The sequence below is a fragment of the Schistocerca cancellata genome, chromosome 8 (assembly GCF_023864275.1).
Source record: "Schistocerca cancellata isolate TAMUIC-IGC-003103 chromosome 8, iqSchCanc2.1, whole genome shotgun sequence".
Lineage (NCBI taxonomy): Eukaryota > Metazoa > Arthropoda > Insecta > Orthoptera > Acrididae > Schistocerca > Schistocerca cancellata.
Window position 1 is genome coordinate 530,983,490 of NC_064633.1, and position 27,383 is coordinate 531,010,872.

The 27,383-nt window shown below is 45.4% G+C and overlaps 1 protein-coding gene across 1 annotated transcript in view; it reads left to right on the forward strand.

Annotated features, from left to right (window-relative positions):
- Positions 1-24,044, forward strand: part of LOC126095667 (proteoglycan 4) — a 407,646-nt gene extending 383,602 nt beyond the window's left edge. The window contains exons 19-22 of the mRNA XM_049910423.1: positions 22,549-22,837; positions 22,904-23,098; positions 23,183-23,729; positions 23,799-24,044. Of these exons, the coding sequence (XP_049766380.1) occupies positions 22,549-22,837; positions 22,904-23,098; positions 23,183-23,729; positions 23,799-24,044 (1,277 nt within the window). The remainder of the gene's footprint in view (positions 1-22,548; positions 22,838-22,903; positions 23,099-23,182; positions 23,730-23,798) is intronic.
- Positions 24,045-27,383: the final 3,339 nt, after the last annotated feature.

Below are 27,383 nucleotides of genomic sequence, written 5' to 3' on the forward strand. Positions count from 1 at the left end.
TTTACAATGTCATCAGTTTATTGTTGTCCGTTGGGTGTGATAGCTATACTTGTACCATCGGCAAAAAGTACCACCTTTGCATCTTCGTGAATATAGAATGGCAAGCCATTAATATATATTAAGAACAGCGGTCACGACACGACTCCAAACGCAGCCATTTGTATTGTGAAGCTACCGGCAGCCCACACATGAGACGGTAATTTGTTAGTCTTCTGCCGTTGGTCTCTGACCACTGACATGGTATCATGCAGAATGTTTCGGAAGTCCTTTACTTGTTCTCGGGTGACAGCTGCAGATTTCAAGAGGTTATGAAGTGCTTGGTGCTCATTACGGTGACCCTCCAGTTCGTTGGTCAAACTAGGTCGACTTTAAACTTGGCGACGAGTACGACTGTTGTCACGTTCCCATTCTGTCCAATATCAGGCCACTCTCACATTGAAATGCGCCACAAATCTTGATATTGCACGATTCGACCATCTGCTGAAATGGAGACCCACAAGAAGGTGCTTTCACAACTGTACGACATGCTAATAACTTTGTCTCACACGAGTACGTGGCATCTCCGCGTCCTTCAGATCGATCACTCAACATCGAGACTGAGTGATAAGCGTCGTAGAAACGTGGAAAACAATACTTTTCACGGCATCGAGCATACCACACAAATGCTGCATGTTTGCAGTTGCCACCGTACCATTGCAAGCTAACTCATCTGGAGCCAAGTTAAGGAAATGTCGTGAGAAACAACACATTTCAGAAATTTATACACAAAGCTTCGTCACACGTCACTGCCGAACGCTGGCAGGCTATTAATCGACTCGGCATCAGAGTTGCAGACGACAGTTTCAGTACTGAAATATATTTCTCGGATTCAGATATCAGAAGAGTTCAGAGACTACCTGCCGACTGACTGTAACTAATACCTTCAGTGGCTTCAGTATTTAGCTACATTGTGAAACCCCTGAGATACAGTTTTATGTCACACATAGGACACACAAAAAATTACCCTATGCTTGGGAATTTTTATTACTCATCTTTTTAATTACAATAGAATGTTAGCTAAGAAAGAGAGCATGTTATTCTTTCCGTCTGATCCTCTGAGGAGCGGGCAGTATTGCTAGAGTTTTGACAAATATCATTCCATTCTCTTTAAAAATTAAATGACATTCGAAGCTATATTGTTCCACCCGTATCATCGTACTGGACTGTAGTCGAGACAGCTGGACTTACGCTCCAGATGAAACGAAATCCAATGAGATTCTAGCAAACGTTGAAGAACACATGGTGTGATGTTTTCATCAGGTTTACTCTTATGACGAACGAAGTGTAGTTCTCCTCGATACATATCGGCATAAGTAGGTGGTCTTTGTGACTATGACGTCGGGTTTTCAACTACTGCCATCCGGAGCATTCAAACAGTTGCGCTCTAATTTCTAACTGCTTGGTGAACGTGTGAGTCTTATATATATATATATATATATATATATATATATATATATATATATATATATGTTTGTGTGTCTATCGACCTGCCAGCGCTTTTGTTTAGTAAGTCTCATCATCGCGTAAGATGTAACACCCGCTTTATTCCGTGGGCGATTGCACGTATCGGCATGCGGTTTCCGGCGAATCATAGCGGACTATGGGGCACATACGTTGCTACATGCACAATAATCACAACATTTATATTGTCCGAGATAATTAGGCAATTATATGTTTTTCAAATGGGACGCTATACTTTTTTTATCATCATTCTAACGCTCTTGAAAAGATGCGTGTAATGATATAAGTTTGTGATTCAAACTTTGCTTAAAAGAGGGCGGATGAGGATTTACCTACGTAGCGTAGGCCGTGCATGGTGCACAGAGCACGGCAACTCGGCCCGCGGGTGGCGCGAGGCGTGTTTACAGTCTGCAGCCGCTTCCGACCGCCTCGACCTTCAATCGTACAATATTTCCCAGCGTCTTTTAAGCGAAGTTTGAATCACAATAGCAACATGCGTTACGTCACTACACGCGTTCGAGTGATGGTAAAAAAAGTACAGCGTCCCATTTAAAAAACATGTACTTGCCTCTATTAAAAAAAAATGGTTCAAATGGCTCTGAGCACTATGGGACTTAACATCTATGGTCATCAGTCCCCTAGAACTTAGAACTACTTAAACCTAACTAACCTAAGAACATCACACAACACCCAGTCATCGCGAAGCAGAGAAAATCCCTGACCCCGCCGGGAATCGAACCCGGGAACCCGGGCACGGGAAGCGAGAACGCTACCGCACGACCACGTTGCCTCTATTATCTCGGTCAATATAAACGTTGCGATTCTTGTGCATGCACCAAAGTATATGTCCCATAGTCGGCTATGATTCGCCGAACACCGCTTGTTTATACGTGCAATCGCCCCCGAAATAATGGGTGTGTCACGTCTTACGCGACTTACCTGCAATAATTCTCCCCAAGCGCCATTCACGAATGGTATAGGAAATGGGGGATCAGTTAGTGGTATCAGACGTACCCTCCGCCACACGCCATCAGATCGCTTGCGGTTAGATGTCGATGTTTCCGGGAAATTAAAGAAGTAATTTCCGTGATTCGCAAAACGTCTCGTTTAGCCAATTTTAGCACTATGTGGCTGATCGCAGTGACATGTTGTTGTTGTTATGGTCTAAAGTCCAGAGACTGGTTTGATGCAGCTCTCCATGCTACTCTATCCTGTGCAAGCTTCTTCATCTCCCAGTACCTACTGCAACCTACATCCTTCTGAATCTGTTTTGTGTATTCATCTCTTCGACTCCCTCTACGATTTTTACCCTCTGTGCTGCCCCCCAATACTAAATTGGTGATCCGTTTATGCCTTAGAATATGTCCTACCAACCGATCCCTTCTTCTAGTCAAGTTGTGCCACGAATTTCTCTTCTCCCCAATTCTGTTCAGTACCTTTCATTAGTTATGTGATCTACCCATCTATTCTTCAGCATCCTTCTGTAGCACCACATTTCAAAGCTTCTATTCTCTTTTTGTCTTCTTCTAGTCAAGTTGTGCCACGAATTTCTCTTCTCCCCAATTCTGTTCAGTACCTTTCATTAGTTATGTGATCTACCCATCTAATTTTCAGCATCCTTCTGTAGCACCACATTTCGAAAGCTTCTATTCTCTTTTTGTCTAAACTATTTATCGTCCACGTTTCACTTCCATACATCGCTACACTCCACACAAGTACTTTCAGAAAAGACTTCCTGACACTTAAATCTATACTCGATGTTAACAAATTTCTCTTCTTCAGAAACTGTTTCCTTGCCATTGCCAGTGTACATTTTATATCCTCTCTGCTTCGACCATCATCAGTTATTTTGCTCCCCAAATAGCAAAACTCCTTTACTACTTTAAGTGTCTCATTTCCTAATCTAATTCCCACAGCATCACTCGACTTAATTCGACTACATTCCATTATCCTCGTTTTGCTTTTGTTGATGTTATCCTTATATCCTCCTTTCAAGACACTATCCATTCCGTTCAGCTGCTCTTCCAGGTCCTTTGCTGTCTCTGACAGAATTAAAATGTCATCGGCGAACCTCAAAGTTTTTATTTCCTCTCCATGGATTTTAATTCCTACTCCGAATTTTTGTTTTGTTTCAAATGGTTCAAATGGCTCAGAACACTATGAGACTTAACTGCTGTGGTCGTCAGTGTCCTAGAACTTAGAACTAATTAAACCTAATTAACCTAAGGACATCACACACATCCATGCCCGAGGCAGGATTCGAACTTGCTACCGTAGCGGCCGCGCGGTTCCAGACTGTAGCGCCTAGAACCGCTCGGCCATCCCGGCTGGCTCTTTTGTTTCCTTTACTGCTTGTTCAGTATACAGATTGAATAACATCGGGGATAGGCTACAACCCTGTCTCATTCCCTTCCCAACCACTGCTTGCAGTGACATAATGGTATGGTAATTAGCATCTTCTCTTTAGAATACGTGTCGCCACACGCTCGAGTATGGGACACTGGCTCCATTCGTTTGTAAGTCACTCTATTTTCCATAACAATGAGCACGTAGCTGATGCGCAGATCAAAAGAAGGTGGAAAAAAATCGGTCTTGTGTGCAGTGCCGACTACGTTTGTTGCCTTCATCGAAGCACTGTTGTCTAGCTGGCTACGAGCAGTTTACGAACTGTTGTGGGATCACATTCCCGTCACTGTCTTCTTAACGTAATCAGCAACAGCTAAACGCAGTGTTTCCTGGAGCACTTAATTAACTTTTTATACCTGGTATCCACAGTCATGTAGAACTTTATAGACATCATATTTACACCAGTGACAGTAACACTTTCTTTATTTCACGATTGCATATTCGGCCTTAGGCCAGTTTCAAGTGAAGATGTTATGGCTATTAGGCCATGTCAACCTAAAATGAGCTGACACATTTATATATATTTCGCATACAGTATCCAAATATATCACTGAATCTACCTGCACAACTGTATTATTGTACAATACATACTTCAGGAGCCAGGACATCATAAAAACTGAGCTGCGTGAAAACGAAACTGTAAGTCGAAATTCACTAGAGACACATCTGAAATACAGGGCTATTACAAATGATTGAAGCGATTTCATAAATTCACTGTAGCTCCATTCATTGACATATGGTCACGACACACTACAGATATGTAGAAAAACTCTAAAGTTTTGTTCGGCTGAAGCCGCACTTCAGGTTTCTGCCGCCAGAGCGCTCGAGAGCGCAGTGAGACAAAATGGCGACAGGAGCCCAGAAAGCGTATGTCGTGCTTGAAATGCACTCACATCAGTCAGTCATAACAGTGCAACGACACTTCAGGACGAAGTTCAACAAAGATCCACCAACTGCTAACTCCATTCGGCGATGGTATGCGCAGTTTAAAGCTTCTGGATGCCTCTGTAAGGGGAAATCAACAGGTCGGCCTGCAGTGAGCGAAGAAACGGTTGAACGCGTGCGGGCAAGTTTCACGCGTAGCCCGCGGAAGTCGACGAATAAAGCAAGCAGGGAGCTAAACGTACCACAGCCGACGGTTTGGAAAACCTTACGGAAAAGGCTAAAGCAGAAGCCTTACCGTTTACAATTGCTACAAGCCCTGAAACCCGATGACAAAGTCAAACGCTTTGAGTTTTCGGCGCGGTTGCAACAGCTTCTGGAAGAGGATGCGTTCAGTGCGAAACTTGTTTTCAGTGATGAAGCAACATTTTTTCTTAATGGTGAAGTGAACAGACACAATGTGCGAATCTGGGCGGTAGAGAATCCTCACGCATTCGTGCAGCAAATTCGCAATTCACCAAAAGTTAACGTGTTTTGTGCAACACGGTTTAAAGTTTACAGCCCCTTTTTCTTCTGCGAAAAAAACGTTACAGGACACGTGTATCTGGACATGCTGGAAAACTGGCTCATGCCACAACTGGAGACCAACAGCGCCGACTTCATCTTTCAACAGGATGGTGCTCCACCGCACTTCCATCATGATGTTCGGCATTTCTTAAACAGGAGATCGGAAAACCGATGGATCGGTCGTGGTGGAGATCATGATCAGCAATTCATGTCATGGCCTCCACGCTCTCCCGACTTAACCCCATGCGATTTCTTTCTGTAGGGTTATGTGAAAGATTCAGTGTTTAAACCTCCTCTACCAAGAAACGTGCCGGAACTGCGAGCTCGCATCAACGATGCTTTCGAACTCATTGATGGGGACATGCATGCTCCAAGTGTGGGAGGAAGTTGATTATCGGCTTGATGTCTGCAGAATCACTAAAGGGGCACATATCGAACATTTGTGAATGCCTAAAAAAACTTTTTGAGTTTTTGTATGTGTGTGCAAAGCATTGTGAAAACATGTCGAATAATAAAGTTATTGTAGAGCTGTGAAATCGCTTCAATCATTTGTAATAACCCTGTATGTGTACAGATATCTGTGTGTTAAATATGTTAAATATATTTGACATGTGCGTACACTGTCAAAGCCACGGGTGAAAAGCTCATACTAAAGCCCTGGAATGATTTCAACCAAATTTGGTAGACAAATCTGAAAAGAAATACTGTGGAGATAATAGGGTGACCAGATGCAATTGTTTGAAAAGGAGGACAAAGAGCTTCAAAAAGGAGGAAAAAGGAAGGAAAAAGAGGACACGTCAAACGGATCAGCTGCAGATGAGGTTAGCACCTGTCAGCTTTGGACAAGTCACGTGACTGCCGGGAATTGACGGTAAAACTAGTAGTTAATTGTTACTGGTAGTAAGGTGGTGATTGTTTTTTTATTTTAAATTAAAAACATTGGTTATGGTGACAGTGTGGGATCAATTGTTTTTATACACTCTTGGAAATGGAAAGAAGAACACATTGACACCGGTGTGTCAGACCCACCATACTTGCTGCGGACAATGCGAGAGGGCTGTACAAGCAATGATCACACGCACGGCACAGCGGACACACCAGGAACCGCGGTGTTGGCCGTCGAATGGCGCTAGCTGCGCAGTATTTGTGCACCGCCACCGTCAGTGTCAGCCAGTTTGCCGTGGCATACGGAGCTCCATCGCAGTCTTTAACACTGGTAGCATGCCGCGACAGCGTGGACGTGAACCGTATGTGCAGTTGACGGACTTTGAGCGAGGGCGTATAGTGGACATGCGGGAGGCCGGGTGGACATACCGCCGAATTGCTCAACACGTGGGGCGTGAGGTCTCCACAGTACATCGATGTTGTCGCCAGTGGTCGGCGGAAGGTGCACGTGCCCGTCGACCTGGGACCGGACCGCAGCGACGCACGGATGCACGCCAAGACCGTAGGATCCTACGCAGTGCCGTAGGGGACCGCACCGCCACTTCCCAGCAAATTAGGGACACTGTTGCTCCTGGGGTATCGGCGAGGACCATTCGCAACCGTCTCCATGAAGCTGCGCTACGGTCCCGCACACCGTTAGGCCGTCTTCCGCTCACGCCCCAACATCGTGCAGCCCGCCTCCAGTGGTGTCGCGACAGGCGTGAATGGAGGGACGAATGGAGAAGTGTCGTCTTCAGCGATGAGAGTCGCTTCTGCCTTGGTGCCAATGATGGTCGTATGCGTGTTTGGCGCCATGCAGGTGAGCGCCACAATCAGGACTGCATACGACCGAGGCACACAGGGCCAACACCCGGCATCATGGTGTGGGGAGCGATCTCCTACACTGGCCATACACCACTGGTCATCGTCGAGGGACACTGAATAGTGCACGGTACATCCAAACCGTCATCGAACCCATCGTTCTACCATTCCTAGACCGGCAAGGGAACTTGCTGTTCCAACAGGACAATGCACGTCCGCATGTATCCCGTGCCACCCAACGTGCTCAGAAGGTGTAAGTCAACTACCCTGGCCAGCAAGATGTCCGGATCTGTCCCCCATTGAGCATGTTTGGGACTGGATGAAGCGTCGTCTCACGCGGTCTGCACGTCCAGCACGAACGCTGGTCCAACTGAGGCGCCAGGTGGAAATGGCATGGCAAGCCGTTCCACAGGACTACATCCAGCATCTCTACGATCGTCTCCATGGGAGAATAGCAGCCTGCATTGCTGCGAAAGGTGGATATACACTGTACTAGTGCCGACATTGTGCATGCTCTGTTGCCTGTGTCTATGTGCCTATGGTTCTGTCAGTGTGATCATGTGATGTATCTGACCCCAGGAATGTGTCAATAAAGTTTCCCCTTCCTGGGACAATGAATTCACGGTGTTCTTATTTCAATTTCCAGGAGTGTATTTGTTTATTGTAGTATATCTACGACTCTTATTTGCGAAGCATTGTAATCTCGTGATTCTAATTTAATCTCAGTTAGTTGCTTCATCATAATCAAAGTGACGAAGCGAGATAGCAAGCTTAATTACGCTTGCAAGTAAGAGAGGAAGGTGATGACTACGCATGTCAGACTCCAGTAAGAGCGGCCGCACCTGGTGGGGATCTATTAGAATCTAACCTTGAATGCGCAGCTTGTGAACAAGCGTCCGATGGCGCACGTGGGGGCTGGCCTGCGCTAACGCTCTTTAGTACCCCTACCTTCGGTAATTAATTTGACACCGAAATTTATAAATCGTTTTACATAGTTTCACAATACTTGCGAGAGAACTCGCAGTGCTAAACAAGAGGATTTCACATGTGGTGAGGACACACTGGATTTCGTTTGTCAGAATCTTTGTTGCCATCTGAAAGTGACGCTCACTCCCGTATCGTACCCAGTTGCATGCCAAAGTCATGTGAAACTTGTTTATAATAACCGAAACATAGACTACACTCTCGCCCGTAATTAACATGCTGAGCCTTATGCCACTAGTTGTCTTCGTAACAGTGCCATCTTGACAATGTGAAAATCTCATTTTCCTGGGACGTTTTAATAAATTCCAGCGAACGTTGCTTACTGGCGTGCTTTGCTACCGGAGTGTATTTTAAGACAAGTGCTATTATGGTACTAAGCACTGGTGTAAGGCGATGGTGAACAGTTCTCAATTACCCTGGCTGTGATATAAGTTTGCAAGTGGCCGCGTCCGCGTGTAACTTAACAGTAACTCCTGTGATAAAGCGAGAACAAGTGGCTAGTTGAAACAACAATGAAGGAGACATAACGGAGTGTACTAGAACCCACAACTTAATCCAGCCATCTGCTCACCTAGCCACGTACATCACTGCAGGTGCAGACACACTCGGTCCGTTTACTTCCCATAGTTTTTATTGTCTGTGCAGACATCACGTTCGGTGTTTGTGATAAATCAGAAGTAGTGGGTGGGAAATGGCTGAGAAGGAGTCCTTTGAACCATACTTGTTAATCCACAGTGGGAAGAAGGGTACTTTTTTGTTGGAACGCAAAGCGGACCTCAGCGTTTAATTTGCAATGTAACATTGTCTTCACGGAAGAAGTACAATGTGAAGCGACATTATCAACTGCTTCATGAGAAGGATATAGTCGATTTGAATAATGAAGCAAGAAAAGCAAACTTATCGAACTGAAGCAGAAAAAGGAGAAGGACGTACATACAATACATACAGATAATTATGACATTGAGTAGCATCATTACCGTTATTAACCTTTATGTTATGTGCCTTTTCCGTCACTTTTACCTCCTCCTGTATATATTTACAGGACGAAAGCCTCATCATCCACAACGAACCAGCGATGACAGTAAGCTATCACGTAGCTCTTAAAATAGCTAAAACAGCACGGCCCATCGGCGATGGAGAATTTGTGAAAGAATGTTTTTTTTGCTGCCACAACAATTTTGTGCCCAGCAAGTCTTCCTGTTTTTGAAACCGTTCCTATTTCACGGAGAACGGTTTGCGGGCGCATTGAATAAATGGCACACAATATGGAAGCGCAGTTGAGAAACAGAATCAAAGATAAGGTTTACTTTCCATTAGCGTTGGATGAAAGCACTGATGTATGTGATGTTGCTCAACTTGCAGTCGTTTTGTGAGGAGCTGATGCTCAGTTTAATGTGACTGAGAAACTGCTCGATTTAGTGCCAATGTACACTCCTGGAAATTGAAATAAGAACACCGTGAATTCATTGTCCCAGGAAGGGGAAACTTTATTGACACATTCCTGGGGTCAGATACATCACATGATCACACTGACAGAACCACAGGCACATAGACACAGGCAACAGAGCATGCACAATGTCGGCACTAGTACAGTGTATACCCACCTTTCGCAGCAATGCAGGCTGCTATTCTCCCATGGAGACGATCGTAGAGATGCTGGATGTAGTCCTGTGGAACGGCTTGCCATGCCATTTCCACCTGGCGCCTTAGTTGGACCAGCGTTCGTGCTGGACGTGCAGACCGCGTGAGACGACGCTTCATCCAGTCCCAAACATGCTCAATGGGGGACAGATCCGGAGATCTTGCTGGCCAGGGTAGTTGACTTACACCTTCTAGAGCACGTTGGGTGGCACGGGATACATGCGGACGTGCATTGTCCTGTTGGAACAGCAAGTTCCCTTGCCGGTCTAGGAATGGTAGAACGATGGGTTCGATGACGGTTTGGATGTACTGTGCACTATTCAGTGTCCCCTCGACGATCACCAGTGGTGTACGGCCAGTGTAGGAGATCGCTCCCCACACCATGATGCCTGGTGTTGGCCCTGTGTGCCTCGGTCGTATGCAGTCCTGATTGTGGCGCTCACCTGCACGGCGCCAAACATGCAAACGACCATCATTGGCACCAAGGCAGAAGCGACTCTCGTCGCTGAAGACGACACGTCTCCATCCGTCCCTCCATTCACGCCTGTCGCGACACCACTGGAGGCGGGCTGCACGATGTTGGGGCGTGAGCGGAAGACGGCCTAACGGTGTGCGGGACCGTAGCCCAGCTTCATGGAGACGGTTGCGAATGGTCCTCGCCGATACCCCAGAAGCAACAGTGTCCCTAATTTGCTGGGAAGTGGCGGTGCGGTCCCCTACGGCACTGCGTAGGATCCTACGGTCTTGGCGTGCATCAGTGCGTCGCTGCGGTCTGGTCCCAGGTCGACGGGCACGTGCACCTTCCGCCGACCACTGGCGACAACATCGATGTACTGTGGAGATCTCACGCCCCACGTGTTGAGCAATTCGGCGGTACGTCCACCCGGCCTCCCGCATGCCCACTATACGCCCTCGCTCAAAGTCCGTCAACTGCACATACGGTTCACGTCCACGCTGTCGCGGCATGCTACCAGTGTTAAAGACTGCGATGGAGCTCCGTATGCCACGGCAAACTGGCTGACACTGACGGCGGCGGTGCACAAATGCTGCGCAGCTAGCGCCATTCGACGGCCAACACCGCGGTTCCTGGTGTGTCCGCTGTGCCGTGCGTGTGATCATTGCTTGTACAGCCCTCTCGCAGTGTCCGGAGCAAGTATGGTGGGTCTGACACACCGGTGTCAATGTGTTCTTTTTTCCATTTCCAGGAGTGTATTTATTCGCAACCGATACAAAAGAGTTACATGCTTGCAACTGATTCTGTCCTTAAAAGTAGTCATCAGCGTTGTGTAGAACCCATTGCCAGCGATGTGGAAGGCATAGTATACCGTTAGCACAGCCCGTTTTGTTGATGGTGCGGATGGAGCGGTCTACTGCCTGTCGAATCTCTGGAACAGTTCTGAAGTGAATGCCACAATGTGGTTCCTTCATCTTCGGAATAAAAAAGTCACAAGTCGTATTACTGTCAGTTTTTGGAACATCACCTGCGACCAGCTTTGCGAAAGAAGTGGCGACACTTTCTGCGCAACCCACCCATCATTTTGCACGATAATGCGCGGACGCATACAGCACAAGCTGTGGCTGCTCTGTTCAGTCGATGGGACCAGGAAGTACTGTACCATCCACCTTACTCCCCGGAGTTAAGTCCTTGTGACTTTGATTTGACTCCGAAGATGAAGGAACGACTTCGTGGCATTCGCTTCAGAACTGTTCCAGAGACTCGACAGGCAGTAGACCACTCCATTCGCACCATCAACAGAATGGGCTCTGCTAACGGTATACTACGCCTTCCACATCGCTGGCAATTGGTTCTACACAACGATGGTGACTACTTCGAAGGACAGTAACAAGTGCAAACATGTAACTCTTTTATATCGGTTGTGAATAAATAATTGCCACTATTTAAGTTCCAACCCTCGTATTTTCATGCCTAGAACATATAATAGAGAAATAAGAGCTATGTTGAGAAAAACTTTCATCGATTGCAACAGATGGGAATCCTGTAATGATTGGTCGTAAACCTGGTGTCCAGCAGGAACTATTAACAATAAATTGCGTTCTTCACCGTGTTAATTTGCTAGCAAAATGTGTCAAACTAGTTGGCGTCGTGGATCTCACGGTTCGGGACACAGACAATTCACATCGTTCCTGGCAGATCTCGAGTGTGAATACGGCGATGTTCCATATTTTTGTGAAGTACGCTGGTTGAGTCAAGGTGTTGTTTTAGAAGGATTTTTTAATTTGCGTAAAGATATAGCATTATTCGTGGATGCAAAGGGAAACCGGTGAAAGAATTGGACGACCCACAGTGGATTTTAGACCTTGCGTTTTTAAATGACGTAACCAAGCATCTGAATAGCTTGAATGTAGCTTTGCAAGGTAGAAATAGGGTAATTAGCGGAGTGTTTGACACTATTTTGGCATTCAAGAGCAAACTGCTTTTGTGGACAAAGCAACTGTCAGAAATGTCGTTTGTACACTTCCCGACCGTTGCACTAGTTGTTAGTGAAAACAATTTGGAACAGGTGAGGCTGAAAGAACATTTTGATGGGTTTGTGACGGCGCTACAGTCCCTCGAAGACATTTTTGATGGTAGATTTGAGGACTTAAATCGATTGGAATGTGATGTCAACCTTTTTGCGACCCCTTTTGCAGTTAACGTTGACAATGTGCCTTCAGAAATTCAGTGTGCTGAAGGAGAAGTTCGCACTGTAGAAACCTTGAAAAGCTTCTACAAATATTTCCCTCGTAAACAGCTTCCATTGTTATCTTTTAAAATACCTGCTCATGTGTATAGTTTTTTGGAACGACATACTTATGCGAAAGTGTTTCCTCCATAATGAAACTAACAAAATCGAAGCTTAGGAATAGTCTTACTGATGTTCATCTGACTGGTGCAGTGCACCTAATGACCAGTAATTTCACACCAAATATCGAGATGCTAGTTGAAAATCGTTGTACAAACATCCATGATTATGTAAATTAATGCCTATGTCCTATTCCTATGTACTGCCCCTCCTTTGAATTACACACGTCTGTGTAAATATAACGTAACTTTTACAATGCAAATGTGTTGGTTTTCAATGCTTCACATCTGTATCCTACTTGTGGCCATGAAAGTAGAACGTGTTACAATGTTTCGAAACTGTGCTTCATATGTACAGGGTGTTTCAAAAATGACCGGTATATTTGAAACGGCAATAAAAACTAAACGAGCAGCGATAGAAATACACCGTTTGTTGCAATATGCTTGGGACAACAGTACATTTTCAGGCGGACAAACGTTCGAAATTACAGTAGTTACAATTTTCAACAACAGATGGCGCTGCAAGTGATGTGAAAGATATAGAAGACAACGCAGTCTGTGGGTGCGCCATTCTGTACGTCGTCTTTCTGCTGTAAGCGTGTGCTGTTCACAATGTGCAAGTGTGCTGTAGACAACATGGTTTATTCCTTAGAGCAGAGGATTTTTCTGGTGTTGGAATTCCACCACCTAGAACACAGTGTTGTTGCAACAAGACGAAGTTTTCAACGGAGGTTTAATGTAACCAAAGGACCGAAAAGCGATACAATAAAGGATCTGTTTGAAGAATTTCAACGGACTGGGAACGTGAAGGATGAACGTGCTGGAAAGGTAGGGCGACCGCGTACGGCAACCACAGAGGGCAACGCGCAGCTAGTGCAGCAGGTGATCCAACAGCGGCCTCGGGTTTCCGTTCGCCGTGTTGCAGCTGCGGTCCAAATGACGCCAACGTCCACGTATCGTCTCATGCGCCAGAGTTTACACCTCTATCCATACAAAATTCAAACGCGGCAACCCCTCAGCGCCGCTACCATTGCTGCACGAGAGACATTCGCTAACGATATAGTGCATAGGATTGATGATGGCGATATGCATGTGGGCAGCATTTGGTTTACTGACGAAGCTTATTTTTACCTGGACGGCTTCGTCAATAAACAGAACTGGCGCATATGGGGAACCGAAAAGCCCCATGTTGCAGTCCCATCATCCCTGCATCCTCAAAAAGTACTGGTCTGGGCCGCCATTTCTTCCAAAGGAATCATTGGCCCATTTTTTAGATCCGAAACGATTACTGCATCACGCTATCTGGACATTCTTCGTGAATTTGTGGCGGTACAAATTGCCTTAGACGACACTGCGAACACCTCGTGGTTTATGCAAGATGGTGCCCGGTCACATCGCACGGCCGACGTCTTTAATTTCCTGAATGAATATTTCGATGATCGTGTGATTGTTTTGGGCTATCCGAAACATACAGGAGGCGGCGTGGATTGGCCTCCCTATTCGCCAGACATGAACCCCTGTGACTTCTTTCTGTGGGGACACTTGAAAGACCAGGTGTACCGCCAGAATCCAGAAACAATTGAACAGCTGAAGCAGTACATCTCATCTGCATGTGAAGCCATTCCGCCAGACACGTTGTCAAAGGTTTCGGGTAATTTCATTCAGAGACTACGCCATATTATTGCTACGCATGGTGGATATGTGGAAAATATCGTACTATAGAGTTTCCCAGACCGCAGCGCCATCTGTTGTTGAAAATTGTAACTACTGTAATTTCGAAAGTTTGTCTGCCTGAAAATGTACTGTTGTCCCAAGCATATTGCAACAAACGGTGTATTTCTATCGCTGCTCGTTTAGTTTTTATTTCCATTTCAAATATACCGGTCATTTTTGAAACACCCTGTACATGGCCAACCGTTGCGTGGCATAGGATACACAAACTTCGGTTAAGCACATTTTACACTTACCTTCCACACACGCATGTTGTGGTGATTGGCCTCCTGGTAACAGTGTACCTGTGACGAGTGAAACGACCTCGGACGTATGTATGTTCCACCTGCACTACGTACATTAGCTTGTCCATACTCATCGGCGCGCGCAAAGCACTCTCACAGTGCCACGGTTGTTCCCCGTGTAGTGTGCATACCCAAGCGGCCAGCCACATCGCACATTTCCGCTACCCGCCCTCCGAGCCCTCACAGCTGCTCAGCGTTGCCCTCGAGGCTCACGATGCCCACCCCTGAACTAGAGTTTTGTGTTGGCGTCGCATTAGTAAGAACAGTGCATCACGTCTGAACACGAGATTCGTAGTAAAAGTTGTCGTCCAAGAACACGTTCACCTGGTGTGAAGATAATGTTGTGTTGCATAATATTCCTCCGAATTCGACAGTAGTTGCGGGAAATGCGCCGCCAAACCACTCCGACGTAATGGAGAAAGCTTCAACAATGCATGGAGGAAAACAAATATTTCGCTTTGGGTACAAAGAAACGTTCCGTTGGGTAAAGGTGGACATTGTTGGATAAAAGTGATCGGGAGTTGCGTAAGGGAAAGGTAACGGAACTTTCGTACAAGTCAAAAACTCCACGCTGCCAGGTCGACGAACTGGCTGATGCTAAAGGGCATAATAGTTTAATCAGGCTTCCTCTACATCATGTTCATTTAAATCTGACTGAGAACATACACTACTGGCCATTAAAATTGCTACACCAAGAAGAAATGCAGATGATAAACGGGTATTCATTGGACAAATATATTATACTAGAAGTGATATGTGATCACATTTTCAAGCAATTTGGGTGCATAGATCCTGAGAAATCAATACCTAGAACAACCACCTCTGGCCGTAATAACGGCCTTGATACGCCTTGGCATTGAGTCAATCAGAGCTTGGATTGCGTGTACAGGTACAGTTGCCGGTGCACCTTCAACACGATACCACAGTTCATCAACAGTAGTGACTGGCGTATTGTGACGAGCCAATTGCTCGGCCACCATTGACCAGACGTTTTCAATTGGTGAGAGATCTGGAGAATGTGCTGGCCAGGGCAGCAGTCGAACATTTTCTGTATCCAGAAATGCCCGCACAGGACCTGCAAGATGCTGTCGTGCTTTATCCTGCTGAAATGTAGGGTTTCGCAGGGATCGAATGAAGGGTGGCGCCACGGGTCGTAACACATCTGAAATGTAACGTCCACTGTGCAAAGTGCCGTCAATGCGAGCAAGAGGTGACCGAGACGTGTAACCAATGGCACCCCATACCAACACGCCGGGTGATACGCCAGATGACGAATACACGCTTCCAATGTGCGTTCACCGCGATGTCGCCAAACACGGGTACGACCATCATGATGCTGTAAACAGAACCTGGATTCATCCGAAAAAAATGTCGTTTTGCCATTCGTGCACACAGGTTCATCGTTGAGTACACCATCGCAGGCGCTCCTGTCTGTGATGCGGCTTCAAGGGTAACCGCAGCCATCGTCTGCGAGCTGATGGTCCATGCTGCTGCAAACGTCGTCGAACTGTTCGTGCAGATGGTTGTTGTCTTGCAGACGTCCCTATCTGTTGCCTCAGGGATCGAGACGTGGCCGCACGATCCCTTACAGCCTTGCGGATAAGATGCCTGTCATCTCGACTGCTAGTGATACGAGGCCGTTGGGATCCTGAACCCACAAATCCCATATTCTGCTAGCAGTCATTGGATCTCGACCAACGCGAGCAGCAATGTCGCGATACGATAAACCGCAATAGCGATAGGCTACAATCCGACCTTTATCAAAGTCGGAAACGTGATGGTACGCATTTCTTCTCCTTGCACCAGGTATCACAACAACGTTTCACCAGGCAACGCCGGGCAACTGCTGTTTGTGTATGAGAAATCGGTTGGAAACTTCCATGTCAGCTCGTTGTAGGTGTCGCCACCGACGCCAAACTTGTGTGAATGCTCTGAAAAGCTAATCATTTGCATATCACAGCATCTTCTTCCTGTCGGTTAAATTTCGCGTCTGTAACAAGTCATCTTCGTTGTGTAGCAATTTTAATGGCCAGTAGTGTATGAGCCTAGGTGATAAGTACTGTGCTGAGGAGTCATCTACATCGACATTTATACTCCGCAAGCCACCCAAAGGTGTGTGGCGGAGGGCACTTTACGTGCCACTGTCATTACCTCCTTTTTCTGTTCCAGTCGCGAATGGTTCGCGGGAAGAACGACTGTCTGAAAGCCTCCGTGCGCACTCGAATCTCTCTAATTTTACATTCGTGATCTCCTCAGGAGGTATAAGTAGGGGGAAGCAATATATTCGATACCTCATCCAGAAACGCACCCTCTCGAAACCTGGCGAGTAAGCTACACCGCGATGCAGAGCGCCTCTCTTGGCAGAGTCTGCCACTTGAGTTTGCTAAACATCTCCGTAACGTTATCACGCTTACCAAATAACCCTGTGACGAAACGCGCCGCTCTTCTTTGGATCTTCTCTATCTCCTCCGTCAACCCGATCTGGTACGGATCCCACACTGATGAGCAATACTCAAGGATAGGTCGAACGAGTGTTTTGTAAGCCACCTCCTTTGTTGATGGACTACATTTTCTAAGGACTCTCCCAATGAATCTCAACCTGGTACCCGCCTTACCAACAATTAATTTTATATAATCATTCCACTTCAAATTGTTCCACACGCATACTCCCAGATATTTTACAGAAGTAACTGCTACCAGTGATTGTTCCACTATCATATAATCATACAATAAAGGATCCTTCTTTCTATGTATTCGCAATACATTACATTTGTCTATGTTAAGGGTCAGTTGCCACTCCCTGCACCAAGTGCCTATCCGCTGCAGATCTTCCTGCATTTCGCTACAATTTTCTAATGCTGCAACTTCTCTGTATACTACAGCATCATCCGCGAAAAGCCGCATGGAACTTCCGACACTATCTACTAAGTCATTTATATATATTGTGAAAAGCAATGGTCCCATAACACTCCCCTGTGGCACGCCAGAGGTTACTTTAACGTCTGTAGACGTCTCTCCATTGATAACAACATGTTGTGTTCTGTTTGCTAAAAACTCTTCAATCCAGCCACACAGCTGGTCTGATATTCCGTAAGCTCTTACTTTGTTTATCAGGCGACAGTGCGGAACTGTATCGAACGCCTTCCGGAAGTCAAGGAAAATAGCATATACATGGGAGACTGTATCTAATATTTTCTAGGTCTCATGAAAAAATAAAGCGAGTTGGATCTCACACGATCGCTGTTTCCGGAATCCATGTTGATTCCTACAGAGTAGATTCTGGGTTTCCAAAAATGACATGATACTCGAGCAAAAAACATGTTCTAAAATTCTACAACAGTCGACGTCAGAGATATAGGTCTATAGTTTTGCGCATCTGCGACGACCCTTCTTGAAGACTGGGACTACCTGTGCTCTTTTCCAATCATTTGGAACCTTCCGTTCCTCTAGAGACTTGCGGTACACGGCTGTTAGAAGGGGGGCAAGTTCTTTCGCGTACTCTGTGTAGAATCGAATTGGTATCCCGTCAGGTCCAGTGGACTTTCCTCTGTTGAGTGATTGCAGTTGCTTTCCCATTCCTTGGACACTTATTTCGATGTCAGCCATTTTTTTCTTCTGTGCGAGGATTTAGAGAAGGAACTGCAGTGCGGTCTTCCTATGTGAAACAGCTTTGGACAAAGGTGTTTAGTATTTCAGCTTTACGCGTGTCATCCTCTGTTTCATTGCCATCATCATCCCGGAGTGTCTGGATATGCTGTTTCGAGCCACTTACTGATTTAACGTAAGACCAGAACTTCCTAGGATTTTCTGTCAAGTCGGTACATAGAATTTTACTTTCGAATTCACTGAACGCTTCACGCATAGCCCTCCTTACGCTAACTTTGACATCGTTTAGCTTCTGTTTGTCTGAGAGGTTTTGGCTGCGTTTAAACTTGGAGTGAAGCTCTCTTTGCTTTCGCAGTAGTTTCCTAACTTTGTTGTTGAACCACGGTGGGTTTTTCCCGTCCCTCACAGTTTTACTCGGCACGTACCTGTCTAAAACGCATTTTACGATTGCCTTGAACTTTTTCCATAAACACTCAACATTGTCACTGTCGGAACAGAAATTTTCATTTTGATCTGTTAGGTAGTCTGAAATCTAAACCTTCCTCCCTTTCTTTATATTCCTATTAACTTCCATATTCAGGGATGCTGCAACGGCCTTATGATCACTGATTCCCTGTTCTGCACTTACAGAGTCGAAAAGATCGGGTCTGTTTGTTATCAGTAGGTCCAAGATGTTATCTCCACGAGTCGGTTCTCTGTTTAATTGCTCGAGGTAATTTTCGGATAGTGCACTCAGTATAATGTCACTCGATGCTCTGTCCCTACCACCCGTCCTAAACATCTGAGTGTCCCAGTCTATATCTGGTAAATTGAAATCTCCACCTAAGACTAAAACATGCTGAGAAAATTTATGTGAAATGTATTGCAAATTTTCTCTCAGTTGTTCTGCCACTAATGCTGCTGAGTCGGGAGGTCGGTAAAAGGAGCCAATTATTAACCTAGCTCGGTTGAGTGTAACCTCCACCCATAATAATTCACAGGAACTATCCACTTCTACCTCACTACAGGACAAACCACTACTAACAGCGACAAACGCGCCACTGCCGGTTGCGTGCAATCTATCCTTTCTAAACACCGTCTGTGCCTCTCTAAAAATTTCGGCAGGAAGGATTATGACAAGTTTTGAGTAATACGTAACTTTTCTCGTCCCACGTCTGAACACAGCAGATTTTACAAATAGCCATCTCACTACCACTCTAAATAAACTTGTAACTTCTACACTTATATTGTTGCAAAACACACAGCAAATCTCTTTTCACCAGCTATTGATGGTCCTCAAATGTTACATTATCTCATCTAAAAAACTGTAGTTGCTTGCGTATCGCGTTAGATATGACAGTTTTGCATATCATTCATATGGCAAAATACTCGCCTCTTTGCGAGGTATCATTTGACAAAAACTTGTTTCTGTATCACAGCCCTTTACGAGATGTGAGGAATTTATTAATATTTTATTCTGGCTTTTGCACTGGCGCCTGTGTTCGTGGCAGAACCCTTTACATACATTCAATTTTCTCGACATTGGAGACAGATAGCGATATCCTTCCAAGTTTAAAAAATACTTCAATATGTTGTCTAAATTTCATAAGTAGTTACATGTCATATAAGACGCACCAAACGCAAATTTATGGCTACCCACATTTTTCACTACAAACCTTTAAAATTTCGCACAGTGGTTTCCCTAAGATACAAATATCACATTAACTATAACCATTAACGAAATGATAGGCTGTTCATCATGAAGCCCACGAATAAAGGCAGAAGATTGAGGAAGATCGCACATAGGCAGGCTCGCTGTTCAGGCAGTCAAGCGAGTTTGACAGCTTCCGCATCCATCACACGGTGGCAACTACACTACCCACCACGCGCTGAACACTGAGCTGTCAAAAGTCACAACTAATTTTAAACGCACTATAGTTAGTTACATCAGAAACCAAAGTTCTGAATTTTGCCCCCTCTTGGAAAAATTTCTGCGAACACCTGTGGTACTGTACTGCTCCTTTCAGAACTCAGAGACACCTCTTTGGGACTTTATATCATTCCACAAACATTCAGATGGATAGAGCTGTGGGTTATAGTACACTCCATTATGTCTCCTTCATTGTTATTTCGACCAACCACTTGTTCTAGCTTTGTCACAGGAATTACTGATAAGTTTCACGCGGAAACGGCCACTTGCAAACTTATATCACAGCCAGGGTAATTGAGAACTGTTCACCATCGCCTTACACCAGTGCTTAGTACCATAATAGCACTTGTCTTAAATTACACTCCGGTAGCAAAGCACGCCAGTAAGCAACGTTCGCTGGAATTTATTAAAACGTCACAGGAAAATGAGATTTTCACATTGTCAAGATGGCACTGTTACGAAATTAAGGCTCAGCATGTTAATTACGGGCGAGAGTGTAGTCTATGTTTCGGTTATTATTAACAAGTTTCACATGACTTTGGCATGCAATTGGGTATGATACGGGAGCGAGCGTCACTTTCAGATGCCAACTGAAAGATTCTGACAAACGAAATCCAGTGTGTCCTCGCCTCATGTGAAATCCTCTTGTTTAGCACTGCGAGTTCTCTCGCAAGTATTGTGAAACTATGTAAAACGATATATAAATTTACGTGTCGAATTACTTACCGAGAGTCGGGGTACCAAACAGCGTTAGCGCTGGCCAGCCGCCTCTACGTGCGCCTTCGCACGCTTGTTCACAAGCTGCGCATTCAAGGTCAAATTCTAACATATCCCCTCCAGCTGCGTCCGCTTTTATTGGGTTCTGTCTGACTTGCGTAGCCATCACCTTCCTCTCTTATTGGCAAACGTAATTGAGCTTGTCATCCCGCTTCGTTACTTTATGATGAACAACTAACGGAGATTAAATTAGAATCACGAGATTACAACGCCTCGTAAATAAGACTCGTAGACATAAATAAATATATTGAATAAATCCCTCAGTTATTGATACAGGAGGCTCCTTTAATCATGTAAGGTCACAAAAGCAAAACGAGGATAATGGAATGTAGTCGAATTAAGTCGGGTGGTGCTGAGGGAATTAGATTAGGAAATGAGACACTTAAAGTAGTAAAGGAGTTTTGCTATTTGGGGAGCAAAATAAGTGATGATGGTCGAAGTAGAGAGGATATAAAATGTACACTGGCAATGGCAAGGAAAGCGTTTCTGAAGAAGAAAAATTTGTTAACATCCAGTATAGATTTAAGTGTCAGGAAGTCGTTTCTGAAAGTATTTGTATGGAGTGTAGCCATGTATGGAAGTGAAACGTGGACGATAAATAGTTTAGACAAGAAGAGAATAGAAGCTTTCGAAATGTGGTGCTATAGAAGAATGCTGAAGATTAGATGGGTAGATCACATAACTGATGAGGAGGTATTGAATAGAATTGGGGAGAAGAGGAGCTTGTGGCACAACTTGACTAGAAGAAGGGATCGGTTGGTAGGACATGTTCTGAGACATCGAGGGATCGCCAATTTAGTATTGGAGGGCAGCGTGGAGAGTAAAAATTGTAGAGGGAGACCAAGAGATGAATACACTAAGCAGATTCAGAAGGATGTAGGCTGTAGTAGGTACTGGGAGATGAAGAAGCTTCAACAGGATAGAGTAGCATGGAGAGCTGCTTCAAACCAGGCTTAGGACTGAAGACCACAACAACAATGTCATAGCACTGAAATGAGTGGCAAACTGTGCTTAATTTGTATGAAGTGAGCTATTAGTAGGTATATACACGGAATAATATACACCAGTACTGAGCAGACAAGACACCGTATCACTCAACTCAGAGATACAGAACGAAATGAAATCAGTGTCAAAGACATTTCCTGTCGCATGCTGCTCAGGGTAGCGGTATCCTTATTTACGGTGAGAGACTATAAATAGTCGCTATGTCGCTGCGAACTCTTCAAATAGATGATAATGGCGGCCGATGTGGCCGAGCGGTTCTAGGCGCTTCGGTCTGGAACCGCGCGACCGCTACGGTCGCTGGTTCGAATCCTGCCTCGGCAATGGATGTGTGTGATGTCCTTAGGTTAGTTAGGTTTAAGTAGTTCTAAGTCTAGGGGACTGATGACCTCAGATGTTAAGTTCCATAGTGCTCAGCGCCATTTGAACCCTTTTGAGGTAATAGTGTATCAGGCTGTAATTTATTGTTGTCTTTACGTTCAAACATTGTCAAAGAATAATGCAGCAATACATTTGCCTTTTTTGTCGATTTAGACTACAATCGATATTGTTCTCTCTCTCTCTCTCGGAATCTTTCTTTCCTTCTTTCCGTGCCTATGAACACACATGCTACCACATGTTTACGTCTCAGGTCATAGTAAGTGTCTGTTATCGGTAGCTCGATTGACCCAGCGCTAGGCCACAGTTAATTGTCTGCTTTGGGCCGACAGACGATGCAGCAGGGGCGGTGCGCAGCAGCGCTGACAGTGCGCCCGCCACCTCCGAGGCGCATCCCCACCCCCGCACACCGTCGCCGCCCCCGCCGGCGCCCACGCTCCAGCCACCGCCAGCCCCGCCGCCTACACTCCCCGCAGAGGACGAGCTGGCGGCCCCCGTGGCGGCCGCAGTCGCCTCCCCGTCGTCGCTGAGCCTGCTGGAGGCTGCGGCGGACGTGGCCAGCTCCCTGGAAGACGCGGTCGACGCCGTCATCCAGTCGAGCCCGCGCGCGCGCCGCCGCAAGCTCGACGACCCGCTGGCGCTGATCCACGGCTGGGGCGGCGCCGGCGGCAGCGGGGGCGGCAGCAGCGCCACCGGCAGCCGCCGCGTCAGCCCCCGACGCGAGGCACCTTCCGCCCCCGCCGCCACCGCTCCCGCCCCCGGCTGGCCGGCGGAGGGCGGCGACGAGAGCTGCCGGCAGCACCTGGCGGACTTTGCGGAGAAGCTGAGCGAGAAGCTGCTCGAGGAGATCGACCAGTACCGCGCGGAACGCAGCCGACCCGCGTCTCCACCCCCGCCTCTACCCCCGCGTCCGGGCTCTCCGCCCCCAGTGGAGGCGTTCCTGCCCCCGGGCGCGGCCGCCTACAGGGACGACCCCTACCTGTCGCGGCTCAGTGAGGAGCTGCACGACCTCAGCCGGCTCAGCGAAGAGTTGCACGAGCGCAACTCCTTCATCGCCAGCCTCAACGAGAGCTCCGACCGGAGGATCCTCGAAGATCTGAAGAACTTCAGCTGGGAGGCGAGCAGGCGGCACCGCTCCGCGACACTCGCGGGCACCCCGGAGGCCGACGGGCGGCGAGAGGGCGCCGCGCCGGAACCGGAGACCCGGCGCCGTGACGGCGGGCCCGTGTCCGAGGACGTGGCGCTCGAGTCCTACTCGAGGCAGACGAGCGCCGACCTGACGGACGAGCTGGAGGACGAGGAGGAGGAAGTGTCCCCACCTCCCCCGCAGCACCCGCCCCCTCCGCCGCCGCCGCCGCCCCCGCAGTTGCGCTCCGGCCTCTCTCTCGAGTCGAGCAGCGACGCGAGTGACGGGCTGCCCACGGCGAGCACCGCGTCGCTCAGTGACGGCAGCGGGGGCAGGGGGCGTGTCGGGGGGGCGTCTTCGTCCGAGGAAGCGCTGCCGCCCCCGCCGGTGCCGCCCCCTCCGCCGCCGGCCGCACAGCAGCCGCCCCCGCGAACCGGCCGCCACCGGACCGCCGAGCCCCCGGAAGACCTCCCGAAGACGGAGTCGTGCGCCTCGTCGCTGAGCGGCTCGACGTCGCAGGAGTCGCTGCCGTCGGACGGCGGCGGCGCCATCACCTTCCACCGCTACTACCACGTGTTCCGCGAGGGCGAGTTGGACCAGCTCATCGAGCGATACGTCGAAAACTTGCACATCATCTCGTCCTATTACGACCACGCCAACTGGTGTGTAGTGGCGGAGAAGGTCCAGGTGTGGACTATCTGACTTGAGTGGGTCCGTTTTGCAGGGGAGGGAGACGGATCGATATCGCCGAGACGTCGGTGCTCCACACAGTAGCCTTCCTCGTTCCGCCGGCTCGAGCGGGCGACGGCGACCTTCGGTAGTCGTTTGGCCTCTCGCAGGTGCTAGCTGTGAAGGAGTACGGTGTACAATTACGAACATATGTCAGAGATATTACCGACCTCGCCTATTCGGACAGATCTGAATCTCATTTGGCAGCAGTCAGATAATCTCGGTATATACTTGCTGTGTAACCTGAATCGGCCTTTCGTCAGTCACTAGCCCACCTGATCAAACGTGGGAGAAAGCTAACAGTTCTTAGAACACGAGCCAATAATCCAATTGTTTCTGAAAATGAATCGTATCCTTCCATCCACAACGTGCACAATACTCATATCTCACTGTCATCCTGTTTTTTTATATCTCCTACAGGCACTTAAGTAGGCCTGTACAGGTCTCGTGCTTCACTGTATGTAACAGCACTTCTGCTGGAAAACCACGCGAAACTATTGCTAACCGATAATTTCCTCGTCTCAGATTCTACAGTATTATTTGGGATGCTCGCATTCAGGTAAATACGGTTATATGGCAGCTCGTGTGCCTTTTGAACATTTCCCCATATCTCACCTTAGTTTGTGTCAGCCTTCTGATTTACACTGACTTGTTTTGAAGAGAGAGATCATCATCCATTCTCAGATACGTGAAATGTATATCGACTCCTATTTTAAAAACGAATATAATGCTGTCATCCACCACAGGAGTAACTTTCCTAATCGTCCTAAAATAATGCTGTTAACTGTGTAATGGTTATTATGAAATATTTTCGATTTTTCAAATATTTGTACTGTTGTATAAAGTAGGAGAAAATTGTTTACAGAAGTGAAGCTGTGAGGGCAGATCATGAAGTGCACCTGGCTTGCTCCTTCAAAAGAGTATTGCCTGTGAAAGGCAAGCTTTCAAGTTTGTGTACTACCCAGGTACGCAGTTTTAATCTGTCTGGAAATTTCATCTGTAATCCTCTCATCAACCATTTTGCAGCATTCAGAATCTGATAACTATGGCAGATTGAAGGTCTCAAGAGTTATCTCACTCTTGAATTTATATGACATGAACACTAAAATTACATTCCCACACTTCCATTATGGAACATAACATTAAATATTTGCCTCAAGCATTGATAATTTAAAATTGAAATTTTGAAAGACACATATTCATAGAAAAGGCACAGCTTCTAAGTTTTAAATTAAAACTCAGCTCTTTGTAAAAATGTTTGCTAACATTGATCTACCAGATGAATCAGAAGAGTTTCCCAGACTCAAATTCGTAAGGTAGATATGTGACATTCATGTACAATACCCTATTAATAGAGTTCATTTGTATCATCAGTGAAAAGCAAAAATCCAGATTTTGAGACCACATTTGGAATACTGTTTAATCTGTCCAATGGGTTTATAGTTCTGATCAAATTACTAATTTTCTGCCTTCCAAATGCAATTGAATATACTGACTGGTTTCACTCCAGCAGGTTTTGATGTTAATGTATTTCTTTGCTTCTTCTATGACAGTGTAAAACCAAAAGATGGTGTAAATAAAATAACCTTTCTGGAAATATATATTAAGATAGGAATTTGTAGTGTGTACACAGAGAAGACACCAAAAACTGATTCACTGTTGTCATTTTCCCTTTTTCATTTGAATGCTTACATAACTTTAATTTCATAAGTTTAGACTATCAGCTGATTATGATAAGCTTTAAGAGGGATAATGCATTATATAGGTATTGTTAGCCAACATTCTAGAAGAGCTGAAATTAGTAAAACTGGACAAAGTTGTGATTTATTAAATTGTGAGAAAAAAGGAAACTGATGACAAACAGAAAAGAAATGTCTCAGAGAAAAACCATTTGAATATGTAGAATGAAGAAATTTTAAGACATCAAGTATGAAAGTTATTTATCTGTGTGTTCTACCATTAAGATACATGAAGTCAATGAAGAATGTAACTTAAAGAAGTCGAAAATTGTTCATCGATAAAAAGCAAGCGAAGAATGCTCTGTTACAAATTACTAATGGAAAATGAATTAATACAAACATGAATGTTAAATAGAGTGTGTAAAATCTATTTTCACTGCCACTGAAAATATTCACACTCTGTACCTTAAAGATAATAATTATATTCCTTGTTAAATGTCACTATAAATTGTGAATATTATGCATGTCTTATGTGACTGCCTATTAAGAAGCAAGCAACACATGTAATGAGGATGAAAATATTACACTTTATGTTCAACAGAGTTTATAGCCACATCAGCTTTAACTTATCTGTAAATATTTGACAGAATAGTGTTACATGATTACACACTTACTAAAACATAACAGTTTCTTGAATGTAATTACATTTGTGAGTAATAGCAACATTCTTACTCATTTCTGAAATTACAGCAGTTTCTTTCAGAAATCCCTTCACACATTACATACCATTATGGTTTGTTTATTTTATATAAATCTTGTTAACCATAAATTCACAGTTTTGTCCCATCAGACTGTGTTGTTTACCCTTTTTGAGATGACTGACTCAAAATAATGTTTGATGGTGTACTGTTGTGGCATACGTTATGGTGTGTTATTTCTAGTTCTCTAACATGAATAAGTTTGAGTCTTCAAAGCCACTTTGTTTCTCATTTTTCATATCATAAAAATAAAATAACTGTAAATATGCAATACAGAGAACATTATCTTATGTAAAACTTATTTTCTTTTTATTTTAAAATTTTTCTCATTTTTGTGAAGTATTTATGCTCATTTTGACCAGCCAAACATCACAGTACTGTACAGACAAATGTTTGGTAAAGCTGAAACAAACAGCGTAATTCAGCTGGAAAAGAAAATTGTTGCTACTAGTAAAAACATGTAGTGCCAGTAAGGTGATCATAATTTAAAATATTTTTAGGAGAAACTCAGGTTTAAGAAGGGCTTCCATCCTAAAACCATTTCTTACAAGAAATATTTCCTGGGAATATTTGTAAAGCACTCTTCATAGTTTAACATTTCCAATAATTAGAATGAAAACTCGCTAAGTCATGAAATTATCTTCCAATACAGTTATATTCAAGGTCATATGATTAACACAATATGAAACACAGACTCTAGAGAGAAATTATTGATAAATTAATTTGCAGTGTACTAATACAAATATTAACATGAAAGTCACAAATTAAATGTCAAGCAATATTAAAGAGGAATAAAAAGGCTACACTAATGTGTACCTCTATGTTATTGTGGACACCTCAGGTTGAATTTTAAATTGTTTGATCTAGTCTATGTA